General features: G+C 43.7%; 1 protein-coding gene across 1 annotated transcript in view; it reads right to left on the reverse strand.

Annotated features, from left to right (window-relative positions):
• Window positions 1-16250, reverse strand: part of ATP8B4 (ATPase phospholipid transporting 8B4 (putative)) — a 2552767-nt gene that overhangs the window by 1669278 nt on the left and 867239 nt on the right. The window contains exon 9 of the mRNA XM_069222521.1: window positions 13712-13870. Coding sequence (XP_069078622.1) covers window positions 13712-13870 — 159 coding nt within the window. The remainder of the gene's footprint in view (window positions 1-13711; window positions 13871-16250) is intronic.

Genomic DNA, 16250 nt, shown 5'->3' on the forward strand with positions numbered 1-16250 from the left:
TTGGTGACTAGGGGATTCCTAGTGCAGTCCGGATTGACCATTATGCTGGACTTTAAATTACTATTAAAGTGAGTCCTTGGATAATTTTTCTAGCTACTCCCAAACTGAAGTTCAGAATAGTAAGGTGTTATAATGTAATCCAGTGCTTCCCTCTGGGAGAGCCAGCCTTGCCACAGTAAAAACAGCTTTGATGTTTTTTTTTACTGCCAGGACATGTAAAACAAAAAATACATGCCTTACTTTTTACATTCCATGCACCATGCCCTAGGGGGATTTATTGGCTACTTAGATAATTAAAAAAAGAAGGTTTAGGCCTGGCAAAAGTGTTATTCTGCCAGGTCAAACTGGCAGATGTAAAACTGCACACCCTGGCTGCACGAGTAGGCCTGGAGACATGCTTTGCATTGTCTTTAGTGGTGGCGCAATATGTTCTTGTGAAACTTAACTTGCCGGCCCAAGTACCCTTTTGCACCATACACTAAGGACTTACTGGTAAGTGAAATATGCTATTCGGGTATGCAGTCAATTTTAACATGCTTTAGGGGCCAAAGCACTGAGGCCTGGTTAGCAGTTAAAAAAACAGCAGCATCAGTCCATAAAATGGGGGTGACCACACAAAAAAAGGAATTTTTTTTATACATGTGTAATATAACACTTTTCTCTGGTGATATTATGTGTATTCATTTTACAGGTGCAAATGTCATTTAACCACCACATCTTCAACAAGGCCAGCCAAATCATAGCTCTCCAGCTCCGAGCCGTCATCAACAGCTCCTTCAACACCGCAACATTCCCAGATATTTGGAAGCACGCCGAAGTCAACGTTCTTCTCAAAAAACCCAAAGCAGACCCTGAAGACCTCACAAACTACCGACCCGTTTCCCTTCTCCCTTCCCCCGCAAAGGTCGTGGATAAGATAGTCAACGTAAAACTGTCTCACTTCCTAGAAGACAACAACATACTCAACATCTCCCAGTGTGGATTCCGCAAGAACCACAGCACCGAGACAGCCCTCATCGCCTGCACAGACAACGTCAGGACCAGATTGGACAAGGGCGAGACCGTCGCCCTCATCCTCCTAGACCTCTCTGCAGCTTTTGACACTGTATGCCACCAAACCCTCCACACATGCCTTTTCGATGTCGGAATGTGCCACAAAGCCCTGGACTGGCTCACCTCCTTCCTCGCTGAAAGAACCCAAAGAGTCAGCCTTCCTCCTGTCCGGTCTACAGCCACCAAGATCATCTGTGGGGTCCCCCAAGGATCCTCCCTCAGCCCCACCGTCTTCAACATCTACATGGCTCCTCTTGCCAACATCCTCCGCCCCCACGGCATCTCCATCATTTCATATGCTGACGACACCCAGCTTATCATCTCCTTCACTAGGAACCCAGCTACCGCCAAGAATAACCTGCATACCGGACTCCTCGACATCGTCAACTGGATGACAGCAAGCCACCTCAAATTAAACTCAGACAAAACAGAGATCATCATTTTTGGTCCCAACAAGGCAGCATGGAACGACTCTTGGTGGCCCACCACCCTCGGACCACCCCCAACACCCACCACCCACGCACGCAACCTTGGCATCATACTGGACTCGTCTCTCTCCATGACCCAGAAAATCAACGCCATATCATCTTCCTGCTTCAACACCCTTCGCATGCTACGCAAGACTTTCACATGCATTCCTTTAGCAACAAGAAGAACAGTCACTCACGCCCTCATAAGCAGCAGACTAGACTACGGCAACGCCGTCTACGCAGGGACCACAGCCAAACTTTAAAGAAAACTCCAGCGAATCCAGAACGCAGCAGCAAGTCTCAACCTCAACCTCCCTCACCACAAACACATATCCACCCACCTCAGATCCCTACACTGGCTGCCCATTAACAAAAGGATCATTTTCAAAATCGTTGTCCACGTTCGCAAAGCCCTCTATGACACTGGACCAGCCTACCTCAACGAACGAGTCAACTTCCACATACCAACTCGACAGCTCGGCTACGCCAACATCTCCCTCGCTACAGTCCCCCGCATCCAACGCACCACCTCCGGCGGCAGATCCTTCTCCCACCTCGCCGCCAAAAGCTGGAACTCCCTCCCCACCAAATTACGCAAGACCCAGGACCTCCTAACCTTCAGAAAGCACCTAAAAACATGGCTTTTTGAGCAGTAACCGCCCCCCCATTGCTCACCCCTCCCCCCTCCTCCCAGCACCTTGAGACCCTACAGGGTGAGTAGTGCACTTCAGAAATGTATTTGATTGATTGATTGAACCCACTTCCAAAAATAAATTTACACTTATAAGTCTAGGCATTCTGTTGGACCTGGTCCTCTCTGTAGTGCCACCCCAACCTTTTGCCTTCACCAATCCTATTTTTGCTTTATTAACTTTTGTCAGCTTTACGACTCTGTGCACTTCACCACTGCTAACAAGTGCTAATGTGCTTGTGCTCACTACCTAAACCATGGTAAAATTGTCTTACACCTGATTGGCATATTTAATTCACTTTTAAGTCCCTAGTACAGTGGTATATCATACACCAGAGGTCTTCATTTTTTTTTTTGGTCTGAGTCTCCCTAAGCAAAATGTGTTGAAGTTCACCCCCACCAAACTATTTGGCAAGGATTTGAGGAGGGAGAGTGGAGCAGTGATCGCAGGGTGCTGGGATCATGAGATAATTTCACGGTTGCTTTTCTGTAGCTCATAATCCACACTAAATGTGAGAATTATAAAAAAGCAACAGTGTCAAACAAGAAAAGAATTGACCAAAAACACTACTCCCCATAATTGGGGTGCTGTGGGCCCCAATGCAACTCTACCGGCTGCATTTACAATGGTGTAGCCCTGAGAAGCAGGCTAACTCCTCTTCTTTCACTCCTTCACTACCATGTCTGACCATTACTTCAATTTTGAGACAAGCCTGGAGACTTTCTGAAAAAAAATGAGCTCCTGCATGCTGCCCCATATTTTGTGTCAGTAGTGTCATCTGCCCTAATGCTAGCAAGGAAAATGAGCCCCCATGCCCACTTTGTCCTGTAGAACATTCATAATTGTGATTCAGTGGGCCCCTAGGCAAAAGTGTCACTGCACCTGTTTCACTAATGATAGCTACTGCCTTGCTGTTGACTCTGACCTTTGTGAACAACATGAGTGCCCAACTCACATTATCTTTCTCATCTCGCATTATTCCTCTCCCTCTCATCTCTTTGATGCCCAAATCAAGTTGTCTCCTCTGCTTCATTTTCCCCTTCCTCAGGCCATTGCTCCAAGGTTCAAAGAATTACTGGCACAGGAAGTATAGTCTGGGACTCTAATGCAGCTACAGCACCAATGACAACTAGAGCTCTGCGAAGCAGGCTATCTACCCTGATCTTTCAACATGGACAGAAGCCCAAAGTAGGCTTTCAGCAGCTATGTGTAAAAAACAGCAACAAAAAGCACACTTCCTCCTCTGTTGCTTGGGCCCTGTTCTATGTGCAGCAATGATAACCTGGACCTTAATGCTAGCAAGGAAAATGCACCCCATGTTCTTTTTCACAGTGTGACTGCCATAACTGGGGTCCAGTGCCCACAGAACGTTGGGGAGGGCTCCTGTGCCGGAAAGCAGACAGTAGAGAACCAAAGAATAAACATGCTTTCTCACCAAGGTTCCCGCTACCTGAAAAAAATTTAAATGTGTACAATAGTTAATCACCAAACACAAAGGCTGCTATGGAGCCAGTGTAGATTTTAATTACTGGAGTCACTCAGCTTCATGGTGACAAATATTCATTCTTTTTGAGAGGTAATATATGTGCCCATTAGAAGGAATGTACCCTTTTTGTAATGGACACATATACAAATATTTACACCATATTTAGTCTGAATGCTTATCACTAAAATTTAAATTTTGAAAACACTTGTTTTACCTTAAACAGTATTTTGTAGTACCCTGTTTTATACAGTGTGATACAATTGGAAAATAAAGACATTCACATTGCTTTTTGTCACAGACTGGGACCTATAAATAAGTCATTATTCCTCACTGCACCAATTCGAATTTCATTCTGTGACATCTGCAGTGATCACATTAGCCAACAGAGGTTTCATAAGGTAAAATAGTATATTTCCCTGTGCTTAGTTTAACTTGCATTTATTTTTCAATTGAGGTCTGTGCAAATTTTTTTATATGCAGTTACCCGAAGGTGGGTAAAACAAAAAAATAAAAAGCCACATTTTATTTTATTTTTAGACATGTCTTTGACACTCACTGACCCTGCTCCAAGTCACTCAGTCATACCGTCTTCACACATTTTTTTGGACTAACTGCTGCATGTAAATAAATACAGCCTAGAAGAGTGCCTTTCTTGCTTTCAGTCTATCTCATTTACATGGAACTGCAGAGCCATTTGCACCCCCATGGGAACAGATCCAGGGCCCTCCAGAGGAGCGCACCCTACAGTTTGAAGACCTCTGCCGTATGCCATTGTGTAAATATACACCTGGGCCTGTAAATTAAATGCTATTAACGGGACAGCAGCACTTATCATGCCACACACTTAAGAAGGCCCTTAAACCATGTACCAGGTCAGCTATTGCAGCCAGAATGTAGTTTTGAGTTGCCAATTTGACTTGGCAATAAAACCCAAGCCTTAAAGCCTCTTTTATTGCATCTAGGTTGCACCTAAGTTAGCCCTATGTAGCCCACGGGTCAGGCTGCATTGTATTTAAAAGGTTGGACATTTACACTTACGTTTTGCATGCCCTGGTAGTGAACAACTCACAAACTAGTTTTTCACTACTGCGAGGCCTACCTACCTATATACCATTGTATATATACACCAGGGCCTGTACATTAAATGCTACTAGTGGGACTGCAGCACTTATTTTGACACCCACTTAATAAGCCCCTTAAAACATGTACCAGGTCTGCTATTGCAGCCTGAATGCAGTTTTAAGCTGCCACTTTGACATAGCATGAAGCATAAGCTTCAGTGAGGGCAATTCTCTCACAACTCGAGTACCAGGAAGTAATTGAACCTGGTGTATCGCCCATTGATAACTCTTTATTGCTAGTAGCTAAACCAGATCACTCATACCACATAGTATTAAAGTATAGACATTTAAACAGTCATAAACACACATTTACAATTCAAAACTTACACAGTATGGTAATCATTAAAATGTTATTTGTAAAAAAATACAAAACAACCCTGGATATTTCCAACTGGCTTTTCTACCAAAATATAGTGTCTCAAAGCAGGGATTTGACTGCTGTCTCAGCGCACAGCTTCCAACACCATTTTTGTCGGCTCCCTCAAGTGTATAAGAACAGTCATGTAATGTCTGCTGCCTAAGTAACATCAATATTGCATGATACTGATCCAGAAGCATTGTCCTATGTTGATAATATATATATCATGGATGATGACTTAAACACACACGTAGCTAAAGTAGAATTCTTTGTTTTGGGATTTGCTGAACATGGCTATAAATTCAATTTCAAGAAAACATAAATTGCTTTTCTGAGTGTCCTATTTTTAGGATACAAATTATCAAAAGGCAGAAAGAGCCTAGCTCCACATTTCCTATAGAAATGTGCTTTATTACAACCACAAAACACCATTAAAAATCAAAAACCTTGCTAGGATTCTTTCACTTAAACAGATCATACATACCAGGTGTCGGAAAGTGTCCTCTTTATTGGCATAGTTAACCCCATTTTCTGCCTGTTGTCAGTGTGTTTGACTGTGGCCATTGGGATCCTGCTAACCAGGACCCCAGTGGTTATGCTCTCTCCCTTCTAACTTAGTAACCGTACCTTTTCCTTCCCAATATTGGCATACTGTTCCCCCCATGAAAGTCCCTAGCACATGGTACCTAGGTGCTCAGGGCATTGGGGTACCAGGGGATCCCTATGGGCTGCAGCAGTTATTCTGCCACCCGCAGGGAGCCCATACAAAGGGTTCTGAAGGCCTGCCATTGCAGTCTGCGTGAAATGTGTGCATGCACCCGTTTTCACTACAGGTCGCTGCTCCAGGTCACTATAAGTCACCCCTATGGTAGGCCCTCTCAGCCCAGAGGGCAGGATGCAGGTACCTGTGTGTGAGGGCACCCCTGCACTAGCAGAGGTGCCCCTACAAACTGCAGATCCATTTTCCTGGACTTTGTGAGTATGGGGACGCCCTTTTACACGTGTAATGGACATAGGTCACTACCTATGTCCAGCTACATAATGGTAACTCCAAACATGGGCATGTTTGGTATCAAACATGTCTGAATCATACTCCAATACTGTTGCAAGTATTCCTGGGTTCTCCAGGAAGCCCAAGCTGCTGTCACCCCTCAGGCAGGTTTCTGCCCTCTTGCTGCTTGATCTAATCAAACACAGGAAGGCAGATTAAAGGATTTCCTATGGGAGAGGGAGGTAACACCCTCTCCCTTTGGAAATAGGTGTGACTGGCATGGGAGGGGTAGCCTCCCAAAACCACTGGTATGCTTTGAAGGGCACATTTGGTGCGCTCTGTGAATAAATCAGCCCACATCAGTTCATGAACCACCAGTCCCTGCTCTGGCTTGAAAGTGGACAATGGAAAGGGGAGTGATCACTCCCCTGTCCATCACCACCCCAGGGGTGGTGCTCAGAGCTCTCCCAGATGGTCCCTGGGTTCTGCCATCTTGTGTCCAAGGTAGGCAGGGAACTCTGGAAGCATCTGAGTGGCCAGGCCAGGCATGTGACGTCAGATCCCCCTCCTGATAGATGCTTACCTGGCTAGATGTCCAATCCCCCTTTCAGGGCTATTTAGGGTCTCCCTTTTAGGTGGGTCCTCAGATTTGGCTTGCAAGAGTCCAGCAGGACTCCTCTGCAACCTCCACTTCAGCTTCTGGCCTCCGGAACTGCGACTGGAAACTCCAGGACCTGACAAGCTGCCTCCAAGAAGAAGAACTCTACTGCAACATTGTTTCCAGGGCTCCTTCCAGCAATTGCAACATTTCCACCGACTGTGCATCGACTGAGAGTGATGTGTCTTCAGACTGCACTGGAAGAAAGAAGGAATCTCCCTTGGAGTGAGGGAGTCACCCGTTGCATCCGCAGGTACCTGCTGCAACCACGACTGGCTGCGTGGATCTCCTCTCATCCTGAGCTGCATGAATCCTGCATCACAGATGGAAGTCCGGAGTAGCCCTCTTGGTCCTTTCTACCAGCTGTTCAACTTTGGTGGAGGTAAGCCCTTGCCTTACCATGCAGGACAGTACCCCACATGCACCGTGTCTCTTGCAGCTGCCAAGGCTTGTTTGCATCTGCTCCAAGGAGTCTTCAGGCGATGTGTAGCTCCAGTCCCCAGCACTTCTTCCTGTGATGCACACCCCTCTGCATGGTTCTCCTGCGGCGAGGGATCCCTTTCTGTAGTGCTGCATGGGCTCCTTCTGTGACTTCTGTGTCCCCATCCTGTGGGACTCCTGTGGGGGCTTCCTCTGCTCCTTTGGACTTTGAGACGCTGAGGGTCACCTGTGACTCCCCCTCCTTGGTTGAGTCCTCCTGGGCCTTGCTGATCCGTGGCAGCACCTCTTTCCCACTGACCAAGAGTTTGCCTTTGTCAAGGTTTGTTGGTGGAATTCCTGCACTGATACCCATATGCAGTGGGACAACTTCTGCATCCATCAGGAACTCTTCTCTGGCTTCAGGGCTACAGTGCTGACCTGTTCTACCTCATTATCGACCAACTCCTGCAAGTACAGCTGGGTCAGTAGTAGCTCCTACTCCTCCTGGACTCCACTGACACTTTTGGGCTTGGTCCCCTCTCTCCACAGGTCTTCTCCTCCAGGAATCGAGTGCTAGTTTCCTGGAGTCTTGTCTGGGTGTCTTCTTTTCTTCTCCTTCTTCCTTTTGTGTCATTTGGGGAAATTCCAGTGATTTACTCCTGCTTTCCTGGTCGCTGGGGGGTATTGCGGTACTTTCCTCTGTGGGTTTCGAGTACCACCAGCTCCCCTGTACACATTCCACTTACCTATGTCAGGGTCCTGTGTTCGCATTTTATTTCTTTAGTCTATGTTTTGGGCTCCCCCTCAGATCACTATTAATTATCTACATTTGCTCTTTTTTCTAACCTTTTCTATGCCTATTTCTGATTACTAGTGCACATATTTAATGTGTTTACTTACCTCCTAAGGAAGTAGTACATTTTTAGTAATTTTGGTATGGTGTCACTAAAATAAAGTACCTTTATTTTTGTAACAGTGTGTGGTTTCCTTCATGTGAGTAAGTGCTGTGACTACAGTGGTAGTGCATGAGCTTCGCATGTCTCCTAGATATGGATGCTCATCCACAGCTACCTCTAGAGAGCCTGGCTTCTTGACACTCCCTAAACTTCACTAAGAGGGGATACCTGGTATAAGGTGGGTACCCACCACACGCCAGGCCAGCTTCCTACACCAGATTATGCACAATGCATAAACCCTTTTGTAATTTAATTTGTCCTGACTTTTCCAGGACACATTGGGCATCAGAACATACACAGAATCTCATATCACTACAAAATGACATGCTTTTATCCAAACATCTACACATGTGTAAACAAAGCAAATTTGGTCATCTGTATAATTCTGGGTTCCCTTGGTTTTACATATGTCAAATTTATTGAAAGTGACACAATACCCATTGTATATAAATCATATATATATTTTAATGCTGAAATGTGTCTTGCAGCCACTGGAAAAATATGACTGCAGTTCAGATGCTGTCATAAATGAAAGACCACTTTGCCAAGGGAAATCATTACTCCCATCCCAGCCTCAAAGACTTTCATCCCACAAGTGAAAGCTTTACATCCTAAATGGGGACAAAGGGCCAATTCCCTGATGGTTACTGATGTAGAGTATGTCTTTTCATACTATTGTGCCCAGTCTTTTAATGAAAATGTACATTACTGGTTCGTGAGTAGAATCAGAGACTCAAAGGGGAACACTTTAAAGGATAAATTGCATTGGAGAAAGGTGGCCCAGCTCAAGGACAGTTTGCAACAGCTTATGTAATTCATGCACAGAGTCAACATGTTAGAATATATGTTGTTGGGAATTCACTGGCTGATGAAGGAGCCAAATCTGCAGTTAAGACTGCAACAGTAGCTGCAATTACTCATTCTCATGTGAGAGGGGACGCAGATATCATGGCTACCATCAACGCTTCACACAAATGCACCCCATTACCTAAAAAGTATCCAGCAAAATAGTCCTACCACGTAAGTGCCCAAAACATTTCTTTTGCTATTATCCCTGGGGTGGGTGATCGAGTGATACCCAAGAAAGACGGCAGGCTATAATTAATTACAGCTGCTTATGAGGGTGTAGCATCTGCCCATGCTGGTGTGGTGGCCACAATTTCATCACTAGAGAAAGGCTATTGGTGCCAGGATCTGTACAAACAGTCAAAACAATGTATTCCTTAGTGTTGACATTTGCGAACCAATTAAAAGCTCCACCACTGCACACCCAGTGCAGATACCCCTCCTGGTTTCAAATGAACCACTTTAATGCATATATCAAGACCACTGTGGTCCCCTAAATTCAGATGGTGCGTTAAAAAATATTCTACTTACTGTAGATTCTTAGTTCAGGTTCCTATGCGTGTGGCCACAGCAATCGGCTAATGTCAGCACTGTTATTTAAGATTTGCAAGTGTTTATCAGGACATATGCAGTAGCTGTATTCCATTTGGACCAGGACCCTGCTTTGGCCTCTAAAGCTTACAAGGATACTATGGTGATGTTGTGTGTAGCTGTGCATTATTCCTCACCATATCATTTGGGGCGGGGCAGGGTGGTGGCAGAGTGGAACTTGATAGGGGAGAAAAAGTACCAAGAGTTAAAGCAGTCTTTACCAGCTAGAGTATTAGGTTTAAGTCATAGTTGGACACAAAACTTGTATGGAGTCCAGAGAGCATTAAATATTCTGCCTAGACTATCTTTGCAAGGCTGTATCCCCTAGGAGGTCCTTTTCAGCATTCAAATGTATGTTCCAGATCTTGACAGTACTGGCGCAGTGGTGGCAGATACACCTTTTGACATAAATAAACATTTTGCTGACTTACAGCAGTTACAAGACTTCCAGGATGAGCATTCTAAATAGCAACTCAAACATTCATACAACTGAGGAGTAAAGGAGCAACCAGTGCCTTCTAACTGGATTCTGAAAGTTGGAGATCTAGTCCAAGAGAAGAAAAGAAGGAATTCAGCCAATCATACTGTGCACCAATGCCAGCCCTTGGTGTTCAATGCACCAGGGCCATCATTTTGCCACTGCTCGTTGGTTGTTAAGACAAAAGATTTGTTTCAATTAATCAAGTTAAATTGCATCATGTAGCCCATCCTACAGAGTAGACCACAAAGACTACAGGGTAGTTTCCTAACTTCTCTCTCTATTCCACAGGAAATACCACTGCCAGTGTTGAAAAGCACCAATATTGTTTCCCTCTGGCTAGGGAAGGTGGAGAGTGAGCTTTTGTTGATTCCTGTTACCGCTGCAAATATAAGAATTACCTCAGACGTAGGTCTACAATTTTCTACTGATACCCAAAGCAATAGAGTTGTTTATTATGAATCTTCTTTGGAGGTGTCTACCAGTTCTTTTTCACCTGTTGAGGTTTCTGTCTTCACACAGACTGCTTCTGGTAATTTTGTCAACTGACAACTTTTCTAATGATTCCTCTCACATTTCACTTAATATTGTAGGTGATTTTCTTCGCTGGTTGAAACGCACTTATCTGGTCTGAACATGGCTCTGTGTGTGGACCACCATTTCATTACTTTACTTACTTTTGTGGATTGGATATTTGGCTTGTTTCTTCTTGCAAATAAAAGGACATTAGCTCCCAGAATGCTGTGCTGTAGAACTAGTAGCTGAGGTGTTGTAAACCTTGTTCATCTTCCCACAAAGTGCAAAGAGACCTGTGCCTTGTGACCATTTCTGCTTTTCCAGTTTCTGATGGAATTATCTGGGTTACGCGAGATCATCAGCTGAGATACAATCCCTGCTAAATACCAACTTCCCAAACTATTTTGAAGAATTGGTCAGCAGAATATTTAACACATCGAATACTGTGGGGATTGCACACTTTTTAAGGCTGTCGGTTCTGGATCTATTAGCATCTTCCAGACTGTGTTTGGGGTAATACCTGCAGCCATACACTCACTCTTTTCCAGTGTCTTTGATGGATTCCCTATAACTTTGGCATTCATTAACGGAATTCTGCTATTTTTGATATGCTGTGGCTGCTGTCTATTGGCATAATGGAGTGATGGAGCTCCTTTCAGTCCATCCGTGTTACAAACACATGATGCAGTATTTCGGATCTTCCTTGCTTGGGGAGCTGGAGCTAGATTGGTCTTTGACATTCAGAATGGTGTTGGCTTGTGTCCAGCCAGTCTTCCATTGCATCTGGTGCCTGTTAGAATCTGCACCTATGGTATGTCTTGCCGTGCAGCCTGCACCTCCTATGGATGAGGATCTGTTAATGTTCTCGATGAGGGTTCATTCATGGACATGCACCTTGAGACTGCGGTTGATTCATGAATCATCCTATGAGTCACTGTTTGTGGATTTGCTGGCTACAACGACATCTGGCACAATGGACAGTGCTACCTATGCAGTTCAATCTGCACCGGAGGCTTCTGTACACTTCTGCTCTGTGGATCCTTCTGCCAATACCTTGATCAACCTGCCATCTGCTGAAGTCCTGATGTCAATCTCCCTTGACATCAGAGATTTTTTGCAAGAGTTTGATTATTGTTAGAACTCGGCCATTGGCTTTTTCTAAACAGTAAAATGTGACACCAAATTGCCTTTTAATTCGGCCTGTCTATTGACCTACCTGGCTTTTTGACTTGGACATTGTCTCTTATGAATGATTTTAGCTATGCTTTTAGAGTCTTTACGCTTTTATTAGAGCATTTTTACTGTTAGGGCTTGGACTTGACACCCTTGATCTGGCAAAAGGGAAGAGTATCATGGGTCGATTTTAGTTAGTCGCTTGGACCCATTGATAGCTTAGCCCAGGCTTGCAGCTTCTGCCCTTTTATCAAGTATTCATGCTCTGTATTTCTGTATTCAATTTTATTCATTTTAATTATTTATTCTCTACTGGCATTGTTTTAATTCCATTACCAACTGCTATTTTGCAAAAGCATCATTACCAGTGCTATGGATGACATACTTTGCATCATGTTCTTTCCTTGCCATTACAAGATCAGAATGCGAGGCATACAGAATGATATTTTATATTGCCAGCCCCAAGACTGTGTAAACAGTCCAGCGTTTAGGTACATATACACGTCAGGCTTCTGTGCCTGAACATAAACATGTCCCATATATAAACATCTTGTGGGACAAAGGGCGTTAGAGGGGGTTCCAGCCAGACTTTCCATCCATGCTGTATGCCGTTTTCGGCAGACCTCAGCCTTTGTGTCTCTACAGATCCTAATCTGGAGACTGGTGGCCTGACCTTGAACTAAGGTAATGGCAGTGAGGGCTGCTTCTCATGGACACTGTATGGACAGATTTGGCTTACATTACCATGCTCTCACTTATGAGCTAGAGATGAGGCTTTTAGGGAGGAATTGTATGTTTATGTCATGACAATGTGTTGGGGTTGTTTCTATTCACATCTCTAATTTTCACAATCGTGATATTGTTACTCGTCATTATCCTAATCATTGCAACCCATTCATTTTATCATAGATTGCAGTCTTTTTAATAAATGTATTGAAAACTGCCCTACATCTCTTTTCATGTCTGTGTGTGTAAAGAAAAGGGTATGGCTTGTTTCTCCACGATTTTCCCTGAGGGGTTTTCAAAGTTCCATGAAAGTCTGCCACAAACCACTTTTATCGATTGGGTTTTGGTGAGGTACTGCTTGTGAGCCGGAAGCCAAGTGACTCAGTTGCCTACAACACAGAGGTGCTGCCGCCCCAAATCCAGCAGCCTTGTTGCTATATGAGGGTGCTTATGATAAAGTAGACAATCCCTGTGGTTTGCATTGATGATTCTGTCATATATTTGTTTGAGACAGAAGCCTGGGTGGTAGGATTCTAGGGAGATGTGGTTCTTCATGATATTAAGGGTTGTCTGTAAAGGGTTTCTGATGACTTAACTTTTCTTTGATCTTAGAGTGTCCTGGAGGGTATCTGTAGCAGAGGATGAAATCATGCTGATGCTCTGCTGGATCACATTGGTCTTTACCATCCTTCTGGACTCTCAGTGGCTCTTATCTTTCCAAGTAAGAAATTCCATAGTTTTGCAGCTTGAATGGAAAAAGTAGTCCCACTAATGGTTTTCTTCCCATAAACAGGAATTATTAAGCACTGTGTCAGTGCGAAACGTAAGTATTTTTTTTATTGATGTCCGCTGCTCAGTACCAATCAACCACTCAATTTTTATTGCGAGGCATACAAAATCATAAAGCGACAAAGGATCTGTTGGCTTTCACATTGCCTATTTGTCATTAGCTATTTAAAATGTGTTAATACCCCTTTGGTGTCATAAATTTATTTTGTATTGATCTTCTGCACTTCATTTATTTCGTTTTGTAAAATAGTAATAATAATAATACAAAATAACAATACACATAGGATAAAGCATTAAAAACACTTCTTCATGACAGCCCTTGAACCCGCAATTAAATAGGCTTTAGTGTTTTGCGTGTTAAGCACTTTAAAGTGGAGAAAGAGTTACCTGCAAAAATCACCACTCCGAAGCACCAATCTGTGTTTCTTAGAACGCAGCCTCTGAGCAGAATGTTCTCATTATTTACAGAGTATTTGTTGTCCTTCCAAAATAGTGTTCCATAGAAGGTGTTCAACTTATTGTTGGGAGGCTCGCAAATAACTACCCCTACAAAATGAAAAAAACAATCCAAGTAATTCACAGAGTCGGATTGGGACAGAAAACAGACCCAGGAAACAAAATAAAACCGTTTGCCGCTCCCAAATTAGGTAGTGAGAAAGGTGGTCCGTATTTGTAAAGCGAGCAATTCAGAACTTCTTAAGACATGCTCTCAAAGTGGGGAACTAGAGGCCTTTTATTTCTGCAATGTGTTGGTATATTAAGGAAATGTAGCTGTGCAATTCACTATGATACTCGCCTATAAAAACGACTTAAACATTGGCACTTCTCCTCACATTTGCTATTGGCCCATCAACACTTCCTTCGATAAAACAATAGCATCAATAATACATATTCCTCATTCCGTTCATCTTGACCCCCTCCATCTCCCCTGCTCCCACTTTTTCCACACTGTCTCCCAGAGTGCTTTACGAGACTGTGCCATTCTATTCCAAGTTCAAGACTATGATAAACAGGTTACACACAGTTCCTTTCAGCATGTATATTGTCCCACCAAAATGGTTTATGATTAGGCACATTTAAGAGCAATAGATTACACACTGATCTCGTTAGCAAATGCATGAACAACCTAACAACAAATTGGAAGAGTTGAAGGATGCACATCAGGCTTCTTCGCTTCCTCGGCAGTTGCCCAAACCCTCTAAACCCAGGTCACTAATATGTACACATGCCCAGAAATATAGCTGGTAAAATATTGTGACGGCCACTGCTCCTAGTTAGGAGATGATAATTCGAAATTGTGTTGCTGCAAAGTTAAACTGTTATTCTTCCACAGTGAATGATAACAGCACCACTGCTCATATGTCCCATTAACGTTGCTATTAAACTGCATGATTGTGGCAACAAGGGGACATCAGGAATTCAAGCAAAAGTAGACATGTATAAATTGGGCATATATATATATATTTACTCACTTTTATACAACAGGTAAAGAAAGGGGCATATGGCTTTAAGGTGGGCAGAGCTTAAACTCTAGAGTTTCACCGCACGCTGGATATATTTCCACAATTGAGAAGTCTGTACGTGGCCCTGTAGTCCTGACAAGTGATGTGTTTCTTTCACCTATAATGATTAGTCTTGCTGACAGCTGCCATTTTAGTAGATAGAAACAAGCGGCAGGGCACAGGAGTGAATGGTGCAAGCCATACGAACTTCCTTGCGTGTCTCCGAGACCAGTAACGCTCTCTCACTATTAATAAATAAAAATACAAAAAAAACTCAGTAGGAAATATAGGGGAGTAGGAGCAGCAGTCACACCTGGTGTAACTTAGGGAAATATTTCTTTGCACTGCCTACATATGAACCAGGAAAAACTGGTCGGTCGACTCAGAGTGGCTGCTGTCTGTATGTGATGTCTTTTGGGAAATGGCGGGAAGATCATGGAGTTTAGCGTGGAGGAGCCAATAAAACAGCTTGACCCTGAGACTGAACGGCATAATGTTGGGGTGGTTTCGCCCTTAGAAAATATTATGGTAACTGCAACGTGGTGTCGGAGCAAGTAGTGACGTGGGGCTAACTCACTACCTAAGACTTGCATTCATCTTATGGATGAGCTGTATATTTTGTAGTCACTGGCCTCAAGAAAATGGAAAGTAGTTGCAGTGGGTGAACGCATTATCTAGGGAAACATGATTGAATGAATAGCACTGCAGGCACCTATATGATTGTCATAGGTCTCCCCCTCCAGGACTGTAGCTAATTAACAGGGTTATTTGGGAGAGCACCCACTTTGGCTTCTCCGTATGCCTCTCATGCGTGGAGGATTTTCACACCAAAGACATCAACATCATACCCAGCCTACGGGACAGAGGAGCATTTTACTAAGCTCTCCTTCCTCCTACCTTGCTGGTATGTAGAAAAAACACTTTTGCCATTATAAATATGAGCACAGCTGAGGAAGGAAGTGGAGGTAAGCACTGAGGGAAAAGGAAAGCAGAGGAAGAAACAGGATTCTAAGTAGAGGGTATGAAATATGGGGGGAAATTGTAAAAACAAATAAAGAAGAGGGGAGACCTAGATGGACTAATTGGGTGTTCAATTGTTGGCGTCTAGGGGCAAATGTCCTACTTTGCTAGGGCCACTGGCACCCTGGCTGTTCCACTATGCATTTCACTACCAGTGCAATGAAATGTCTCAACTCACTCACAAGGACAATGCCATGATCTAGTTTCCTATTACTGGACTCCTCTTCATAGGCATCCAACGGTTATCCTGGTCACACTACATTTGAATTCACTTCTCAAATGAAAGAGTTCTGTTAAAAAATAGTAATATTTCTCCTGATGCAGAATACTGTATTCCACTAAAACTCAAAACTCTAATCTTCTGTTTTCATACAACTGCTTCTGGACTCCCCCAACCTCATTTT

This window comes from Pleurodeles waltl, chromosome 3_1 (assembly GCF_031143425.1).
Source record: "Pleurodeles waltl isolate 20211129_DDA chromosome 3_1, aPleWal1.hap1.20221129, whole genome shotgun sequence".
Taxonomy (NCBI): domain Eukaryota; kingdom Metazoa; phylum Chordata; class Amphibia; order Caudata; family Salamandridae; genus Pleurodeles; species Pleurodeles waltl.